At 57.0% G+C, this 18,425-nt stretch overlaps 7 protein-coding genes and 1 non-coding gene across 8 annotated transcripts; 3 read left to right on the plus strand and 5 right to left on the minus strand.

The window, feature by feature from the left end:
- Nucleotides 1-542: 542 nt before the first annotated feature.
- On the plus strand, nt 543-2,584 carry MKK02DRAFT_16946 (uncharacterized protein; the record flags this gene model as incomplete). The annotated part of the gene is made up of 3 exons (XM_053085710.1): nt 543-600; nt 632-1,972; nt 2,004-2,584. The coding sequence occupies 3 exons, from the start codon at nt 543-545 to the stop codon at nt 2,582-2,584; spliced, it is 1,980 nt and encodes a 659-aa protein (XP_052944303.1).
- Nucleotides 2,585-3,265: 681 nt separating this feature from the next.
- Nucleotides 3,266-3,372, plus strand: MKK02DRAFT_t3. Its single transcript has one exon. It is a non-coding gene; the product is annotated as a tRNA-Leu (tRNA).
- Nucleotides 3,373-4,786: 1,414 nt separating this feature from the next.
- Nucleotides 4,787-6,075, minus strand: MKK02DRAFT_38058 (uncharacterized protein; the record flags this gene model as incomplete). The annotated part of the gene is made up of 3 exons (XM_053089906.1): nt 4,787-4,838; nt 4,871-5,491; nt 5,558-6,075. The coding sequence occupies 3 exons, from the start codon at nt 6,073-6,075 to the stop codon at nt 4,787-4,789; spliced, it is 1,191 nt and encodes a 396-aa protein (XP_052944304.1).
- Nucleotides 6,076-6,458: 383 nt separating this feature from the next.
- MKK02DRAFT_16687 (uncharacterized protein) lies at nt 6,459-11,538 on the minus strand (the record flags this gene model as incomplete). The annotated part of the gene is made up of 11 exons (XM_053085668.1): nt 6,459-6,515; nt 6,548-7,220; nt 7,251-7,648; nt 7,680-7,785; nt 7,937-8,037; nt 8,068-9,585; nt 9,616-9,963; nt 9,995-10,248; nt 10,279-10,683; nt 10,715-11,246; nt 11,278-11,538. 11 exons carry the CDS (start codon nt 11,536-11,538, stop codon nt 6,459-6,461), a joined length of 4,653 nt encoding a protein of 1,550 aa, XP_052944305.1.
- Nucleotides 11,539-11,736: 198 nt separating this feature from the next.
- Nucleotides 11,737-13,895, minus strand: MKK02DRAFT_16873 (putative phenylalanyl-tRNA synthetase beta chain; the record flags this gene model as incomplete). Its single annotated transcript, XM_053085700.1, has 8 exons — nt 11,737-12,017; nt 12,048-12,429; nt 12,461-12,993; nt 13,026-13,140; nt 13,174-13,264; nt 13,306-13,484; nt 13,528-13,734; nt 13,782-13,895. 8 exons carry the CDS (start codon nt 13,893-13,895, stop codon nt 11,737-11,739), a joined length of 1,902 nt encoding a protein of 633 aa, XP_052944306.1.
- Nucleotides 13,896-14,271: 376 nt separating this feature from the next.
- MKK02DRAFT_38060 (putative inorganic phosphate transporter pho88) lies at nt 14,272-15,265 on the minus strand (the record flags this gene model as incomplete). Its single annotated transcript, XM_053089907.1, has 6 exons — nt 14,272-14,492; nt 14,563-14,608; nt 14,671-14,736; nt 14,773-14,853; nt 15,028-15,137; nt 15,217-15,265. 6 exons carry the CDS (start codon nt 15,263-15,265, stop codon nt 14,272-14,274), a joined length of 573 nt encoding a protein of 190 aa, XP_052944307.1.
- A 313-nt stretch (nt 15,266-15,578) lies between these two features.
- On the plus strand, nt 15,579-16,137 carry MKK02DRAFT_16995 (uncharacterized protein; the record flags this gene model as incomplete). Its single annotated transcript, XM_053085718.1, has 3 exons — nt 15,579-15,777; nt 15,820-16,010; nt 16,054-16,137. The coding sequence occupies 3 exons, from the start codon at nt 15,579-15,581 to the stop codon at nt 16,135-16,137; spliced, it is 474 nt and encodes a 157-aa protein (XP_052944308.1).
- Nucleotides 16,138-16,507: 370 nt separating this feature from the next.
- Nucleotides 16,508-18,411, minus strand: MKK02DRAFT_28254 (putative ER to Golgi transport-related protein; the record flags this gene model as incomplete). The annotated part of the gene is made up of 5 exons (XM_053087517.1): nt 16,508-16,837; nt 16,893-17,203; nt 17,247-17,450; nt 17,495-17,918; nt 17,962-18,411. The coding sequence occupies 5 exons, from the start codon at nt 18,409-18,411 to the stop codon at nt 16,508-16,510; spliced, it is 1,719 nt and encodes a 572-aa protein (XP_052944309.1).
- Between the last annotated feature and the right edge of the window lie 14 nt (nt 18,412-18,425).

Genomic DNA, 18,425 nt, shown 5'->3' on the forward strand with positions numbered 1-18,425 from the left:
TATGGTACTTAGGGTGATTTGGGTGGGGCGTTCGCTGACGCCGATTGCTGGTGGCATGGCACCAGATCCCTTCCGTCATCACCAAAAGTTGCCTCTGCAGCCTTTATCCATTGCATGTATAGCCAGAAACCCTCTAGTAAACGACACCATCACGACCGCCACGACAGCAGCCCACCTGAGACGGCCAGACCAAAAAGCTTGCACAAAACAAACCGCTTGCGATCACCACCTCTCCTTTGGCGTCAACAACAACATCTACACTTTTGCCGCCGACCCTACCCTTCTACCTGTAGTCCCTCCACATCCATCGCAGCGATCAGCGACCACCTCGAACCTGGCCAGCCAAGATCGGTGCTTGACCCAAACGGGGCTGGTCAACCCAACAACCGCCTTTCCGGGACCCAACACAATTCCTCCTTTCACCTCTCATCATGCCGTTCCTTGCCAACGAAGCGTCCTCCAGTACGGTCAAGGCAAAGAAGGGCAAGAAGGACGGTTTGCTACGGATCATGAGTAATGGGTCTGCGGCTGCTGGACCCAACATGCCCTTTGCGTCCCCACTCTCGCCCCCGGGGGAGAGAAAGGTCAAAACAATGCCTCGTAAGTGTCTCGTTAACCGCGCTGACCCCAGCTTCGGCCATCTACGACCCTCCTACACCTCCACTTGCCCCGCACGACTTTCCTGATCCCCTCTCTCCCACCACACCCAAGCGGCCCCGCCCTCGGATCCGCTACTCCACCTCTGGCGAGTCTGGCTCATCGGACGAGCCAAACAGCTCGGACGACGAAGTACCGTGGTGGACATTCACCAACAAGGGCATGATCAAGATGCGTCAGCGGACTATACGGCGCAAACAGCCAGAGGAAGAAGCTGGCAAGGAGGGCAAGACTAGGCGGAGATTTGTGCCGTCGCGCAAGTCCAGCAGGGATGACTCGGGCAAGGAGTCGAGGCGGGGCTCAAGCCCAGTCAAGCCGCCAGCGGAGGGTAGTCGACCGAGGTCCAACCTCGCTCCGCTCTGGCGCCGCTCATCTGCTCTCCCCGACGAGGTCCACAGCGACACCGAAATCCCTCGTCGCCGGGAATTCACCCGGAGCAACTCTGCCCCCGGCTCGGCCGCACTCGGTCTTACTCCCCACCCCCTCGCCTCCATGATTGTCCCCAAGACCACCGCCGAGCCTGTTCCAATCGCGCTCGAATCGGATCCAGTCCTCTCCCGCCACACTGCCAAGCGACAGATGACCGCCCCGTCCTTTCCGCGGTTTCGCAAGCTGCGGTCGGATCTCGGGCACGTCTCGGACTCGGAAGCTGTCCCAAAGCCTAGGCGAGTGCAGACCGCGCATCGCTCGCAGCCGCCTCGTACTGCGGAACCGCTGGACAGCTCGGTGCCGCGTCCGCGCCGGCTCAACAGCCACATGATCAAGGCGCAGCTGGAGCGGGGGACGCAGCATTTTGCGCAATGGCCGCATGCCGGAAGTTGGCAGGATGCATTGTATGGGCGGTATGACGAGCCAAAGGTGGAAGAGGAGAGGGAGAGGGAGCGTTCGGGCGAGACGTTGGTCGCGGAACCACCAGTATCGCCGCGGGAATCGAGGCGAAAGGCGCGGCGCTCGAGGCGGTACCGTCAAGCGCTTGTCCCTCCTACACCAAAAGGTCTGGGCTTCAGTCCTCAGGACGAGACCGGGGGCCGGTGGAAAGAGGGCAAGGTGAACCAGACAGAATTTGACTGGACCTCCCCGGGTACGGCCAACCCCTCTCAGCACATGCCCCAGCCTACCGGTAGCACCATTCCCGAAGGCGACGAGCGGTCCCCCACGCGGATTGAGGAGAAGCCAAAACGGAAAATCCAAACGGGACGGACAAAGCGGCAAGGCGAAGACTGGAAGGTACGGTGGAAGCGGATGATGTTTCTCGATGCGAGACTGACCATCTTGCTTCGGGTCATGGATATAGCAGTCGTCGCTACGCTACTAGGTGAGCTCAGGTGAGGCTTAGCTAATCCCAGCGTTATCCGTGTCCATCCGTCAAGAGCTCATCACCCTTCGCCTCCCTGGCCTGATCGGTCCATCCACCACCCTCACTATCGCCTTTGCTTCCTTTACCCTCCTCCACGCCGCCACTGCCATCTACCGGGAGTACTTTGGCAAGCCTATCGGTCTCTGGGGTCTTCGCTCCAAGATGCTGTGGGTCTGCCTTGACCTCTTATTCGTTGCCCTCTGGTCATCAGCGCTCTCCCTCGCTGCCAACGACTACATCTCCACTCCGCTCGAATGTACCCGAGACGACCCCTGGTGGCTACCGGGCCTACGATCATCCTACTCTCAGCTCTTGGCGGAATTGTCGGGGTCAGGGGACATGTCGGGAGTGACTGGGGCGGATCTGATCAAGGCGACGCTGGGGATTGTCTTGCCAGAGCAGATTGTCCAGGCGCCGCTGGCGAGGGAGGTGTGTCGGAGACAAAGCGGGTGTATCGCGCTGAGCCTGTTTGCACTGTTATTGTATGCGGGGAACATGGTGCTTAGTTTGTTTAGGATTTTTGAGACGGTCAGGCGGAGTGCGAATGTGGGGAGGGCGATCATGGTGTAGAGTAGAGGGTAACCACACACGGTATCTATATAGCATTCGACTTCTCTAAGGATTATTGGACTTGTCGATGGCGACGAGAAGTACTCCAGTGTGGTCTGGCGCCTTTGACAGGGCAAAACGACGGCATCCATGGGCCGGAAGAACCAGTCAGATACCATCTCTGTATAACAGGTGGTACCACGAAATCATAAGAGTTACCCGCAGGCGGAATGTAAAAGAGATTGATGGTTGACGTCGGATGGGGAAGACCGGAGAAATATTCGAGTGGCGATAGATGTCTCAGGTGACTGAACCAAGCAGTAGCAAAGTATGGTGCCGATACATCAAGGCGAGGGACCTGGGCGGCAGCGCAGGGACAGCACAAGTAACCAAGGCTGTGATTGAAAGGATCAACAGCACCTCCTGAGATGCAAGCCCTGCAGTCAGAGCCGTCTTGAATTGACCTGTCCCCACCCGTCACACCTGTCAGCCACCAAAAAGATACAACCAGGTACCCATCGCATCCACGGTATCGTGCGAGCACGATATACCCCCAGAAACAAGAGGTACCACCCAGTACCAAAAGCCAGTAGCGGGTATAGAGAGCGAGGAGAGATGGTTGATATGCCGTGTCGGGTCACCGGGGTTTATATAGGTAAAAGCCGAGGCTGAAAAGAGTGCTCGCTTCAGAGCGAAAAAATAGGCGAAATGACCGAGTGGTTAAGGTGCTGTGTTCAGGAATGTGTGTTAAAAACAGTCTCCCAAAACCGCAGTCCGAAAGGGCGTGGGTTCGAATCCCACTTTCGTCATTTTGCACTGGGATCGAACTCTTTGCCATCCTTTTTCCACCCGCTTTTTAGTCTTGACAGTGCTTGACCGATCAGTGATGGATCGGCCCGTACCAGTGTGATCGTTGAACGTCGAGATAACAAAAGGCGACGAGAGAGAACAGAGGGAGATGTGAGATACGCCGGATGAGGCAAGCGAATACCTCGTCCCACACTCCTCCGCGAGTCCCCGTCCATTTCTCTGGCTCGCCTAGACAAGTCCCACTCAGTACACGCTCCGACCGAGGCCAAGACGCCTGAACAAACCGCAAACTCGCCCATGGCCAAGTATGGAGCAGCGGAGCGGTTGCAACAAGGGGTGGCGTGTCGGAAATGCGGGAAGTGGGGGGAGTAAAGTGGGCAAAGTGGGGAAGTGGCAAAACGAGGCTGAGTCTGTCACAACTCGGCGGCGGGCATGACACGTTCCGCCGCCTCGCCCGCGCAAGTCACTGCAGTGATCGTCCAGTCCGCATCAGCTAAGGATCTCGGAAGGAACACCACATTGTCCACTCTTCCTGCCAGCAACGTCATACCACGGAAAGCGCAGGACAGGACCCTTGTGACCCCAGGGCATGTAGACCGTACAAAAGTATGTGGATGGTACGGCAAGACACCCATCGCGGGGAACATGACATCCCATCACGACTTCTACAATGTTTTTAGCGCTGGACAGATCGCCATGTTCACCCCTCGGGGAATCCCCGAAACAGGCGTGTCCACAAGCTAAAATTGAACCATACTCTGTTCTCGTTCAGATCAACTCGCACAACGTAGACGTATGATACGTGTAATATCAGAGCGAATCGCGGAGAGATATAGATCTCGTCCCTGGCCGCTCCCACGCCAGGACAACGATCTCCGTCATCTCCTTCTGGGGGATTCCCCCTGGCTGCGTTGCCGAAAGTTGGACACTCGTGTAGCCGCCCACTCGGATCTTGGAGCCTTTCAGTTTGACAGCATCAGTCTCGGGCCATCACTATCGGAAGGTCTAACATACACTTAGCCCTCCTGAACATCCGCCTCTAGAGCCAAAGCAGAACCTGACAGAGGTTGGGGCGGACTGAGGTCTCACAGAACCCGAAAGGCCAGTCTCTTCCCGGTCAGGGCAGCCCTGACAGACTTTTTCCGCGCCTCCACTTGTCTCAAGAATGGGTGGCCATATAAGTTAGACAGAAACAGCCCAACCCACAAGATATGTGGTAGGCCTGCCCGTATATCGTTGAACCACTAAGCGCAAGTCTGCATGATCAGTACACCATCGTCAATAAGCACCGACGTCAGAACATGAATTTGACCATCAGCGAGTCCTGACCAACCTCTACATCGACAAGCAAACAAATAAGTACAACTTCTAACCCAACGAAAGATACGAGTACAACTCCCCGCTTGACGCCAACTAGTGGTGGTGCCTAGACATAATCTCGATCCCAGCCGCCGACGATGTAGTTCTGGCATCAGCTCAGCCATACCTCACACATACCTAGCAGCTTCCTCCTCCTCTTCGTCATCATCGGAAAAGTCCCCATCGTCCTCCTCCTCCGACTCGTCTTCAAAGACATCTCCTCCAGCTTGAGGCGCTTTCGGCTGGATATCAATAGCCTCTGACTGACCGGTAGCCGTAGCCGTGGGTGAGACAGGCTCGGAGATTTGAATGATTGGGGTAGGTGGTAGAGGACTTTGACTTAGAGCGGGAGTCAGGGTCGACTCGGCTTCCGGTGACGAGTTGGTGTGCAGAAGCTTTGGAGCCTCTTGCTTCTTCTCCGCCTCCCGCCGCTGTCGCTCCTCTCGCCTCCGCTTGACCCACTCCATCCCACTCCCGTCGTCATCGTCTCCCAGTAGTCCCCTCCCGCTCGACTTGACCGCCGCGACCGCCCCTTGCCCTCCATTGCCCCACTCGACGAATTCCGGCTCGGCAGCTTCCCGCTGCTTCTTCTGCAGCTCTGCCAGCTCCGAGGCTCGACGCGCACCGTACACCCGCCCGTTCATAAGCTTGACCTTGACGGGTGTGGGCGAAGTTGCCAGGGGAGACGTTGCCGGGTCGAGGGAAGACATGCGGCGGTGGGACGTCGAGGCGGGGATAGGCAAGCCCTGCATGGACTGCCTGCGGTCTTCTGTGCTTGACCAACGGAAAGGGGAGCTACATCAGCGCATCCTGGCCTTGACTCACCTTCCAATCATCCCGCCCGTGCTGACACTCTTCTTGAGCGGCATCCCGCCCTCGTACGTCTTTTCCTCCTTGTCATCCCACATCCCCACCGTCAAAATCTTCTTGCTAATCTTCCAGCTACTCTCCATGCCCCTACTCCAGCTCCTGCCTCGCATCCGCCGGTCATCGTCCTCTCCATCGCTGATTGCTTCATCCGTATCATAGCTGAGACTAGATTGAGGGATGTTCCGCACCTCCATATGGCGCGTCTCGTTGCCGTCGTCATCGACACTGGAAGTCCAGCCGATGTTCCGCCCGGTCGAGAGGGACCGGGGACGCGGATCTGGCAGGGGAGCAAAGCGGATCCGGGCTGCGCCAGGGGAAGGGGCGGAAGGCTGGACGGGGGATGTTGGGATAGTGAGGGAGGGACGCCTAGCGGGCTCGTCTGGATTGATAAGGATCCCGGTTTTTGGCTGTTCCGGCGAGAGGGGCGGGAGATGCACCATCGGCGAGGGTGGTGTGCCAGCGGTGGACGACATGTCGTGGAAGTGGAAGCGTATAAGCTATGGGTGACACAGTAGAATGCGCGAATAGAGATGAGCGAAATAGCGGAATGCCAAGCCAACCGCGGGATGACGGATATTCCCTGCTGTCGGGCGAGATTTGGGCAGTACTTCGGAGTGGCGCTGCCAAGTATCGCTACAAGGTGATAGCGAGCTCTACCTGCAGCTCTGATGATGTCTATAGCTATGCACTGTACGACTTGGAGGCGACATGCATGCGTGTAGATGGGTACTGCTGGACCGGTCTGACTGGAGACCCCGTGCTAACGTGTTCCTCTCAGGGTCAGCCAATCACAGATCGGGACTAGTCTGAAACGCTAACTCTTGTGGCGATCTCCGCGCAAGTCATACATCTGATACTAACTAGATTCCTTCAATAGACCCGCCTCCGCAACAAGCGAGTGGAAGACCGACGACTGTCATCAGCTGTGCCTTGACCCAAACTCACAGTATCACCCAACAGCTTCTCTGGCGTGTCAAACTCCGACACCTTGCCGTCCGACATGACCAGCACCCGATCACTGTCCATGATGGTGTTGATCCGGTGGGCGATGGTCAAAGTAGTGACGCCCTTAAAGTCCGGCCCGCGCAGAATCTGCTGTACCGCCTCGTCCGTCTCCAGATCGATCGAGCTGGTCGCTTCGTCCAGGACGAGGATTTTGGTCTTGCGCAGCAGCGCGCGAGCAAAGCAGACCAGCTGACGCTGGCCAGCCGAAAGGTTGCTTCCGCCTTCAGAGACCTCGGCGTCCAGCGAACCGCCCATGTTGGACATGATGTGGTCCTTGAGGTAGGACTGGGTGAGGGCTTGCCAGATCTCGGCGTCCGACGCGGCATTGGTAGGGTCGATATTGCTCCGAATGGTGCCCTCAAAGAGCTGAGGATCTTGGGGGATGATGGAGACGATACTGCGGAGATCGTGCAGTCCGATGGTAGAGATGTCGATGCCGTCAATGGAGATTTTGCCGGCGGACGCTTCGAGGATACGGAAGACGGCGAGGGTGAGGGAAGATTTGCCCGCTCCTGTACGGCCACAGACGCCGACCCGTTGACCGCCGTCGATCTTGAGGCAGATGTCTTTGAGGACCAGGTCCAAATCGGCCCGGTAGCGCATAGCAAAGTGTCTACATTAGCCTAGTTTAGCAGGGACTTACTCAAACTCGATCGTCCCGTTCTGTGGCCAGGACTGGGGAGGCTTGTTCTCGGGAACCTCTGCCGCTGCCTCGCCGGGCAGCTCCGAGTAGTTGAGGATACGCTCCACCGAGACGATGTTTTGCTCCACCTCGGACGCGCTCCGGACCAGCCAGTTGAGCGAGCCGGTGACCGAGATGGTGTAGGTCATGAGGATACCGACGAGCCCAGAGTCGATGTTGTTGGAGACCTTGAGGGCGTAGACCGATACCAGTGCCGTCGAGAACATCAGGCATGACCCGAGGAGTTCAAGCCGGACGGCGAGCCAACGGTTGATGGTCATGGCGGGCATGTAGCAGGCTTGATTGCGGTCCAGCCGAGCTTCGTTGTTGGCGATAAAGCGGCGTTGCTGGTTGAACCCCTGGGGTCAGCTAGGTCAAGCGCAGACTTACTCTGATGACGCCAGCTCCAGCAAGAGTCTCGCCAAAGAAGGAGAAGACGGGGGAGCGAGAGACCGCATCCAGTCGTTTGAGCTCTCGAGAAGTGGCGAGGTAGAATCTGGGGTCAGCATTGGTCTTGATGTTATCAGACTGCTCTGCTCCCTCCCGACCCTCCGCTACGCTTAGACCCGCTCAGGAAGAGAAGGGCAGGGGCTGGGTCTCATTCCCAAATCTCCTCCGGTTACGTGTTGGTGGACTAGGTGACTCACTTCTGAACCTGCCGGTAGAGATAGCCAAGAGGAATAAACACCAGAAGCACGGTGGGCGCGCCAACAGCAATGACCACCACGGTAGCGACAACCGATGCAGCCTACATCAGCTTGGTCAATGACAAACTCACTGTTCTGACGAAACCAGCCAAAGCCATCACCATCACCTCGTCCACCACAAACACATCCCGCGAGAAGAGGTTCAAGACCCGCCCCGTCGGGGTCAGCTCGAAAAAGCTCAGCGGGCTCTTCATCAACGCCCTGAATGCCTTGTCGTGGAGGAAACGACTGGACCGAAGACCGCAGTAGAGCTTGAGGATGACGACCGAGCTGACGGCAAAGACCGAGGATGATGTGCCGATCAAGGCGTAGATGGTGAGGTACTTGCCGACCTGGACGGTCTCGCTCTGACCGGTGTTGAGTCGCGCCCATGCCCGGAGGACAAAGTTGACCGTGATCGATAAGCCCTGCCCGGCAATCATAAAGATGAGGAAGAGGGATACGCCAAGTTTCGAGGCCGCATTGATATAGTTCCGGTAGACGTCGATCTTGACCGATCCCTTTTCAGAGTGTTCCTTTGGCTTGGCGCTTTCCCGGAGATCCTTGAGCGCGTCCCGCTTGGACTGGCGGATGGAGACGGTGGATGCCCGTCGCATCCCCGAGCTCAAGCGCCTGATGACTTGGCGCTTCTCCATCGAGTCCGTGTCCACCACCCCGTCCTCCTCCTTGTCGCTCTCGACGTCCACCGGCGTCGCCGCGCCGGACGTTTCTTCGCTGCGCGCAGACTGCTTGCCCAGCCCGGCGATGAGCTTGTACAGCTCGGACGAGGTGTCCCGCATGGCGACATCGTACGTGCCGCGCTGGAGAATGATACCCCGACGCAGCATAACGATGTCGTCGGTCTGGGGCAAAAAGTTGACCGCGTTGGTGCAGAGGATCCGAGCCTTTTGTTTGAGAAGACCGTTGGGACCAATGACGCGGTCAAAGATGTGACGACCTACGTGCGCGTCGACAGCGCTGAGGGGGTCGTCGAGGAGATAGATGTCTGCGCGGGCGTAGCAGGCACGAGCGAGGCCGATACGCGCCTTTTGCCCGCCGCTGAGGGATACGCCCTTCTCGCCGACCTCTGTCATGTCTCCGGACGGGAGGACCGCGAGATCCTGCCGAAGCGCGCAGGCGTCCAGGACCTTGTCGTAAAAGACGGGGTCGAATCGATGACCAAAGATGATGTTGTCTTTGACGGTCGCAGAGAGGATCCAGGGGTTCTGGGGAAAGTATGCGACGTTTCCGCGGAGTGTGACGTTGCCTTCCGACCGGGTCATCTCGCCGAGGAGAGCGCCGAGGAGTGATGACTTGCCGTCTCCGACCCGCCCGATAATGGCAAGAAGGTCGCCTTTGCGCACCTTGAGGTCGATATCCTGGAGGATGGCCTCGGTAGAGGAAGCGAGCCACCTAAACTCGCCGCCTTTGATGGTGACCACCTCGTCCCCGACCTGAGGCTCGCCATTCGGATCCTGAGATGGCAGGATGAGGTTCCGTGCTTTGGGGTCCAGCTCGTCCGCCGCCAAAAAGTCCTCGAGACGTCCGACCGAGACCGACGCTTCGATGATGGAGTTGATAATGTTGGCAAAGACGGCCATGGGGAAAGACTATATCAGCTGGGTCGTGACAAAACTTACCAAGAGCTGGAACAGGGAGATGGCGGGGAAGATGATCTCGCTGGTTAGAGCCCGGTCAGAAGTGGCAGCAAAGGTGGCAAAGGTGGCAAAGGCGACAAAGAAGGGGGTGGATTGCCAGAAAAAGTTGCTGACGCTTTGGAGGATATTGATGGTGCGGAGGAGGGGGATTTCCTGCTCGTTCCTGGCGTCGAGAACCTTGTCTGCGAACGCCTGCTCCCAGCCGTAGAGCTTGATTGATTTGATGTTGTTGAGGATCTCAGTCATGAGGCGGGACCGGAGATCCTTGATCTTCATGAGTTTGCGCTGGTACCGCTTGTTGATTTTGCCAATCATCGTGTTGATGGGAAGCTGGGGTCAGCCAAGCTTTGATGACACTTACACTCAGCGCCATCACTCCGATTCCCATCAACGCCTGCCATCCGACCAGGTTGAAGAGCGAGATGAACGCGAGGATGATCTGGAACGGGCCGGACCATGCGATGTGGCCATACTGGGAGAGATCGGCGATACGGACGGCGTCCACACTTTGGAGGTTGACGATATCGCCAGATGTCCGGCCCGTCTTCTCGCCATTACTGAGGCGGATAGACTTGCGATAGATCAGAGTGATGAGACCGCTCTTGATTCGCATAGCTACATCAGCCCGATCGTGCTCAAACTCACCTGTAGTAAAGCACCGGTCAAAGTATTGGTGGAGCATTGCCGTGGCGATGTTGGCGACGACAAACATGAGGATGGCGATGGAGAAGCCAGCAACGGGAGGGAGGGGGTGATCGGTACCGTATGAGTTGACATAGCGCAGCAGGAGCCGCAGGATCTGGGGCTGGAGGAAGGAGAGCGAGTCGTACCCCGCCTTGAGGATACCCGCAACGAGGTAGGGTCCACCGTACGCCCTTGCAATGGCAAACTTGAGATTCGCCTTCTTCTTCTTGCCATCCTTGACCATCTGCACCTGGCGGTCCCAAGCTGACGAGAGACGGTTCGACAGGGCCTCGGCCGAGTCTTCCGAGGGCAAAGACCACATGTCCTCCTCGCCGAGGAACTTGCGTGTACCAAGCGAGAGCAGGGCTGGAGTCAGCTATGCCTTAATCAGACTTACGAGTCAGCCATGAGAATGTCAATCGCTCATAGATGTTGGCCGACACAACTGGGCTCTCCACGTCTCCATATTCGTTCTTCCCCATCGACCGGTACCCATCCACCGTATCCCTTGCCTCATCCTCGTCATCATCCGGCAACTTGATCCCTCCCGACTTCCACCTCTTCTCGGGACTGTAAAGCTCCAGGACGAACTCGATCAACCCAAAGCCGGCGCTGGCAAACCAGAGCGACTCGCGAGCGAGGGTGACTCGACCAGTGGCGGAGTTGGTGATGTCGAGGGATAATTGCCCAGTGAGGATCATGGTCCTGACGCGAACTGCCGAGATGAGGATGTAGAGGGGCCAGAAGAGGAGAATGAGATTGGCTGACCGCCGAGAAGTGTGGTGATTGAGCCAGGTGAGATGGGTAAAGACGAGCAGGACCAGGAATAAAAGGGCGTAGTGGAGAGATGACGATGGGGATTTACGAAGCGTCCCAAGAGATAGGCCGAGGGCTGCGCCGGAAAGCAGAGTCGACATGCCTAGTACAGCCTGTCATCAGCGAGATCTTTCATGGACTTACCATTTTTGCCCATCCGACCTTCTCGCCCGCGGTCCCCCGGTCGATCCATGACAGACCCCTTTTCCTTCGTCTCGAGATGCTGATGGTCTGGGCGATCCCAGCGATCAATACGACCAGGAGTGGCGCGGGCAGGAGCACCAAGTGCTCGAAGCAGGTGGTAAAGTCGAGATCGCGGTGCTTTGCGATGATACGTATCGGCCATGGGCACTCTGCGATGAGGGGGATATGCGCTGAAGCGCGGAAAGCCGCCTGTGTCGACATTCTAGCGTCGAGCAAGAGGCTACGCTGGCAGTCGATGGTGCGGCGGTACTCCGCTGCGGCGTCTTGCTAGCTATAGCTTGCCTACGAGAATAGACAAAGAGACAAGGCAAATTCTGCTGATTCATCGGGAGATTGTATTTCCGGCTTCCTGCCGGCCCGATGTGGAGGCAACGGGCATGACCGATGAGATGCATCTATCTACAGCAAAGGTTCTATATCTACCTCGAGCACGGAACATGGTCTGCTCAGCTCAAACTTGCCGAGGACGGAAGGGTGAAGTATACCCAATGACCCAAGAACAATGTCCCGGGACTTGGTGGCCGAGCCGGGCAGAGCAGCTTTGAGGGTTTCGGCGATGGTGTGGAGGGGGTTGGAGGTGGCAGGGGCGGATGGAGTGGGTTTGGCGAGATCGGCCGCGGGGATGGATGGCTTGGGGCGGAGGTAGACTCGCGCGCCTCGACCTGGGAGATAGGTAGGATCTAAATCAGCTCAATCTTTCAATGACCCACCTTCTGCACCAGCAATGTAATATCCGTAATCCGCCTCATTCTTCTCGCTCTGCAGGAACGGCACCCCGAGAATCTGCATCATCCGGTCCAGCAACCCATGCACCATCTCAAAGCCCGCCTTCTTGTCCATGTACAGCGCTACCATTCGGCGGTAGTTGGTGACCTGGCGCTCAACCGAGGGGTCTTGGATGGCGACATCCGAAACCTCGAAGATCTTCATGGGGAGAGCGAGGGATTTGTTTTCCCGAGCAGTTTTAAGGATACCGGGAAGTAGCGAGGTGCGGACGACTTGGTACTCGAGGGATTTGGGGTTGGCAAGGGCGACAGCGTAGTTTCCAGGATCAGGCCGGTTCAGCCAGGCAAAGTTCTCATCGTGAGAGCACTGCGGTCAGCCAAGCCGGAGCCGGACTTACCAGGATCAACGGCAACGCTTCAAGCCACCCCGCCTGGGCGCACTCTTTCCGCAGAATATCCGCCAGTCTGTTGACCGGGAACGGCTTGGCGACGGTATTGGTGGTAGGAAGCGATTTTGGCAAATCATTGTACCCATAAGCGATCGCCAGATCCTCCATGATGTCGCATTCGTGCAGGATATCTGGACGAGTACATGGTACCTCGACATCCAGCACATCCGCATCCGCCGAGGGCTGACTCGCGAGCGACATCTTGTTGAGCATTTCCGACATCTTTTCCCGTGAGAGCGACAATCCGGTAGCGGCGTTGATGTAGGCGGACGAGGCGGTCGTGCGTCTCGGAGCGATAGGAGGGGAGATGTGCGACGATCCGTCTGGCATGTGGATCCGGACCGGCTCAATCTCGAACGGGACCTTGCAGTACTCTGAAAACATGGTAGAGAGCATGTTGACGACAATGTCAAGCTTGGTCTTGTCGGTCGCGGTGATTTCCAGGAGAATGTTTTCCGTTCGGCCAGCGACAATTTTGGAGTCTGGAATCAGCCCAGCTACAGATAGGACTCACGTTGGGAGTTGATGATCGGGGGAAGAGAGCAGACACGGTTGTTCTTGTCGTAGATGACGGGGTAGGCGGGTGCGTCTCGGATGATATTGAGGAACCGGCTCAAATTGCGGTCTTGCTGATTATGAGCTCAGCTCGAGAGTATACTCACGTCGTAGAGAGTCATCAACTCCTCGCCAGTGTACTCTTGGTCCTTGTTCAAAGGCGCAAACTTGATGGTTTTTGGGTCTTCGCACACATACCTAAAATCAGCTCGACCCGAGGACTGAACAGCTGTACTCACCGGAACGGCCCCTCGATGGTGTCCAGATCGTGTGTCCCCATACTGACCAGTCGCCTCTGCCTGCAAAGATTCATATGCAGCTTGTCCTGCAGGTCGATGAACGAATCGTACGCTGCTTGACTCATAGGTTGAGCTAAGCGCAAGATGGCAGCAGCAGCGAAGGGTCGAAGCGGTGAAGTCTGTAGAGTCAGCTTGGCCATTCATGTGTAGCTCAAAACTGACCGAAGCCTCAACGTAGAGCTCCTCCATCTTGGCCGGGCTGCTCAACGTGTAGTGGGTGGTCTTCTCCAACCCCAAGAACACCCTGAGTGCCTTTGCGATCCCCTCGACGCACAGCAGGTCATACCGGTTCGCAGGTATCTCGATTTTGAGCTGAGGCGGTGGTGTAGGCAGGTTCTTGGCTCGAGCTGCGAGCACATCCTTTGTGGTCTGGCCATCAGCCAGCTGGTCAACCAGACGTCAAGTGAAAGACGTACGTCCTCGTCCAGCTCGACACCAAAGGTGAAGCAGAGCTCGTCAAACTCTTCTGTCGAGTATTCCCTCTCGAGCCGCTTGTATAGCTCTGCCTTGTCGACGGTGATGGTGGGCATTGTGAATGTAGCTGGTAGTAGATTGACAACAGGTGGTTGAGCTGAAATATCTCAAACTCGACTAGGACATTTTGATCCCGTCCACCTACTCATTCCCCACTCTTTGCATACACCGAGGACTATACTTGCAGGAGTCAGACGAGTAAGCTATATGCATGTATATAATGGGTATCACAACAGCACTCCCATACTCCCATACTCCCCCTCTCGCTCCCTGAAGCAGCAAAAGCGCATTGGTACGTCGGCAATCGTCCGTGCCCACTAACCCCTATCCGCCCCGTTCCCCCTCTCCTCAGCTCCCGCTCCACCCGTCCTCGCCTTCCTCGCCTTCCAACCCATCATTGCCATCTCCCCTATCACATCTCCCTCCGGGACTCTACTGCGTCTTCTTGCCAGTCACCTTCTCGGCAGACTTGATCGACGCAGCGTCGGTCTGGGCAGCACCCCCACCTCCCATGAACTGGTCCATCAGGCCTGGGGCCGCCTTGAAGGGACGTGCGAGGGCGCCTTCCGCGGGTTTGCCGAAGAGGTGAAGGGCAGCCATGTTGGACTCGAGGGCGGACTTGATGGCCATTATCGATTGCAGGAAGAGCGGGGCTGGGATATCAGCAAAGCGGCGGAATTCAGGGGTACTGGAGCCGAGCTGGGAGCTTCCTGCAGCACTCACCGCTGTACTTTAGGAAGAGATGCATTCCGGCCATCATAGCGATACCCTAACCCGTCAGGAAGCAGCGGACACAGCGACAGTGACAAGGAGCCGGGGAAAGTGACTTACGACGAACATTCCCTTCATTGCCGAACTGGTCTGCGCAAGATCGTAATCTTTGACCGTAGTTGTGACCTTTTCGATGAGCTTGAACATCGGCAAGCAACTCACCAGTTCATCCTTCGCATCCGGAGCCATGGGCGACTTGGGACTGACGTACTTAATCACCGTCAGGTCATTCTTCTTGCGGATCTGAAGGATCAGCTATTGTCGGACGAGAGAGCGACAGGCGCGTAGCTCGTCGAAAGCCTTCGGCTCCTGGCCTTAGTCTGGGACTGTCCATACCCCGGCATGACGTCGGGAATGCCAGAGCATCTCCAGACGCTCAAGCAAAGGAGTTGCCCCGGATGGATGCAAGAAACATACCACGGTGGTGATGTAGAAGTACATGCCGAAGACCAGCAGCTGGGCCGAGACGTAGGCGAGACGGAGGTAGTTGATAAAGACCGGGTCATCCATGGGCAACCGCTTGGTCACTGCTCGTCAGCTCGCCAGCCACAACTTATCGACCATTACTCGGCCGTTCCCCAGCCGATCTTCGAGCTGAAAACACACCCTGCATGGCGCCGAGGGAGAGAGCGAGGTTGGTGAATGCGGGGTTCATCTTGCCTGCTTTTGTGTGAGGTGGTAATAGGGTAAAGGTAAGAGATGGCTGAAAAGATAGAGATGGCCGTATGCGGTCGCTGTCATTGTCATCGAAGTCGTGGCGCCACTCTTGGATAATTCCGGTAATTTCCGGTCTCCGCCCTGCTCCGGCTCACTCAAGCGATAGATCTCACTTTTCAACCTATACCTATACCTCTATACTACCTCTCATACCTACCACAGCTACAGCACCTGTCTGCTCGTAAACAGCAGCCTCCCAGCAGCTCTCCTCGCCTGCCGAATCCCACCCAAATCCCCCCACTCCCGCCAAAATGCAAGCTGGTCTCCGCCCCGTCCTCCGCTCTATGCGGCTCACAGCTCGCCGAGCCAACTCGTCCACACCGCCCACACAGCAAAACGAGAGCGTCCAGAAGGCCGTCCAGTCTGCTCAGAACGCTCTCAACTCCACCACTGCCACCCTTAAGCGAGTCGCCGGACCTGTCGGAGAGCGTGTCCAGAACTCGGTCGGAGGTGGGTCTTCTGACCTAATGTGACGGATGGTACTGATCCTAGGCCCCATCGTATTCAGCGTAAAGACCTTTGCGTCCATGTTCAAGCAGGTCTTCAAGGCCGAGAAGCTTTCTTTCCCCACCGATCTCAACACTTGGGTTCACACCTACGCTCAGATCTGGTCACGAGCAACCAGCGGGAAATGGTGGACGCAGACCGTCAAGACGGGCGCTTGGGCTGGTCTCGGTATTGCCGTGAGTCACTGCAAGCTTGAGAAGGGACCTGTGCTGATGATAGTCCATCGAGGCATACGGTATCTTCTGCCTCGGCGAAATAATAGGCCGCCGCAACATTGTCGGCTACAAGGTCAAGGACCACTAGTTCCGTAATACGGCGGGAAGATGGGATCTGGGCAATGGTACGAGGCGGTGGCATAGGAGGGGGAGGGGTGTAATGACTGGGGACACGGAGACAATGTGAACGGGGGTCAAGGAGGATACGGGGAAGACGGCGGAGGGACAGTGGGAGATGGAGCAGACTAAGGATTTTGAGAGTTTTAAAAAGTTTGAGCTGCCCTCATGGGCTCATTCAGCATGGGCAATAGCGTATATTCTTCTGCGCATGGATTGGTATGGCTATAACAGGAGGGTGAGGGGGATATGCTGCCAGATTCAACTTTCCCCCAGTCAGATCCCAAAAGTCAAGTGCACATCCACTGGACAGAGCACAATATACACGTCTCCCCTCCCTCTCATCTCTCCCCATTCAGCGCACTCGTAAGATTATGACTCTGTTTTCTCCCCAGAGACGGCAAACCCAATATGGAACCCCCCATACCTCCACTGGGCGGGCTCATCATACCGCTGATACTCGATGTGCTCGAGAATGTCCGTTCTCGCGCAAAAGGAGTAGAAGCTCCGGATTGGGGAGGAGAGAAGGAGGGGAGGGAGGGCGCGGGCAGACCTCGGACAGGTGAGATGGGCGAGGAGGGTGTAGCAGAAGAAGATGGGTCGGACCGTTGTGCGCGTTGATTTTGGCCCGCCTCTTTCAGGAGGTATTCGACGAATAGGTTGGAGAAGGACTGTAGAGTGAGCTTGACTCGCGACCTAACGGAAGCTGCAGCACTGCTAGCTCACCTCGTTCATGGCCGCTTCCTCTTCCGCACTCCGCCCATCTTGCAACCCACTCCCCTTCCGCCCAATCTTGGGCCGCTCCTTCTCCCCCTTGGAGCCCATCCGCTGCAGTCCCGCCTTTTCTCTATCCGTATCGTCCCAAGACAAGATGGTAGACAAGATATTGAGCATTTCGAATCGCTTGGTATCACCCCGAGAGGTCGACAGAAAGGAGAGGAGGATATTGGTGACTAGTCTGCGATCGACATTTTCGGATGAGGTGTTTTTGCGGAGCCGGCGTAGGGCTTCAGTGAGGTGTTCATTGTTGACGACAGCTGATGATCAGCTCCAGTCATCTCGATCATGCGGAGGACGTACCGTCATGCCGCAACTTTGAAATCAACCGCTCCTTCTCCTTGATCTCCTTCTCTAGCCGAGCTGACCGGCCTGCATCCCCCGACATCTCCCCTAACCTCGTCTCTGCATTGGCTGCTCTGAGCTTGAACTCTGATAGTGATGACGCTGCCGCATGGAGCTGCTTCTCGAGGTCGAATGTTGCGCTATGCAATTCCGAATCTTTTGCTAGCTGATCAGCTGCGTTGACTCGATACAGCGACCCGACTCACCCGCTTGGAACTCGGCTAGGACCTCTTGCAGATTATTCCCCCTCGTCCGCTCCCCCTCAGCTTCATCTCTCGCTCTTTCCGCTTCTCTCCTCGCATCCCTTTCTCTCCGCTCCATTTGCCTTATTTCCTCCTCCATCGCTTCTCTCCTCGCTCTTTCTCTTCCAGCCTCTCCCTCCCATTCCTCCGTCTCCATCCGCAACCGCTCCATCTCTCCTCGCAGCTCGCGCATCTCCCGCGTCAGACTCAAGACATCCGAGGATGACGAATCTGATTGTGACCGGATCTGCGCGAGCTGTCCCGCCAAAGCCGCCGACTCGCTGGATGCCGATTCGAGCTCGGCTTGTAAAGTCGATGTATTGGCCTGTAGGCTTTCTACTTGGGCATTGAGGGAATTGATCGATGTTTCCCGTCTATCCAGCTCTTCCTACAGAGTCAGCCTGCCCCATCCCGCTGAAGGCCAAACTCACCGCATCCTCTCTGAGCTTATCTCCCAAGCTTTGCCGCATCGCCGTCAACTTGCCCAGCAGTCCGCGATACTGCCCACTGAGGATTTCCTTCTCATTCCGCACTACCGAAAGCTCCGCCTCCAGATGCGCAATCGCATCTCTATCATCCCCGCGGCCGCTGTCCAGCGATGGACGCTCGGGAGCCGGTGCGAGCTCCGCTGAGGCTGTCGGTAGAAGTGAGGGCTCCTCGGCAGGTGGAGGTTTTGGCGATGACGGACCTGCTTCTGGTGCTTCCACGGTTGGTGCGGGCTCGGGCTCTTGCACATCTGGCACAGGAGGCGCCTCGAGAACGGCGGCTTCCGGCTCGACCGCTGGTGTTGGCGGTGTCCCCGGGGCGGAAGGCGTTGTTTCTCCCTCATTCTTTTTCTGCTCTGCCGCTTTTGCGGCATTGTTTTTCTTTGACTTGCCCATCGCGGGCTTGATAG

The sequence above is a fragment of the Dioszegia hungarica genome (assembly GCF_025882075.1).
Source record: "Dioszegia hungarica strain PDD-24b-2 chromosome Unknown MKK02contig_15, whole genome shotgun sequence".
In the NCBI taxonomy this organism is placed as follows: Eukaryota; Fungi; Basidiomycota; class Tremellomycetes; order Tremellales; family Bulleribasidiaceae; genus Dioszegia; species Dioszegia hungarica.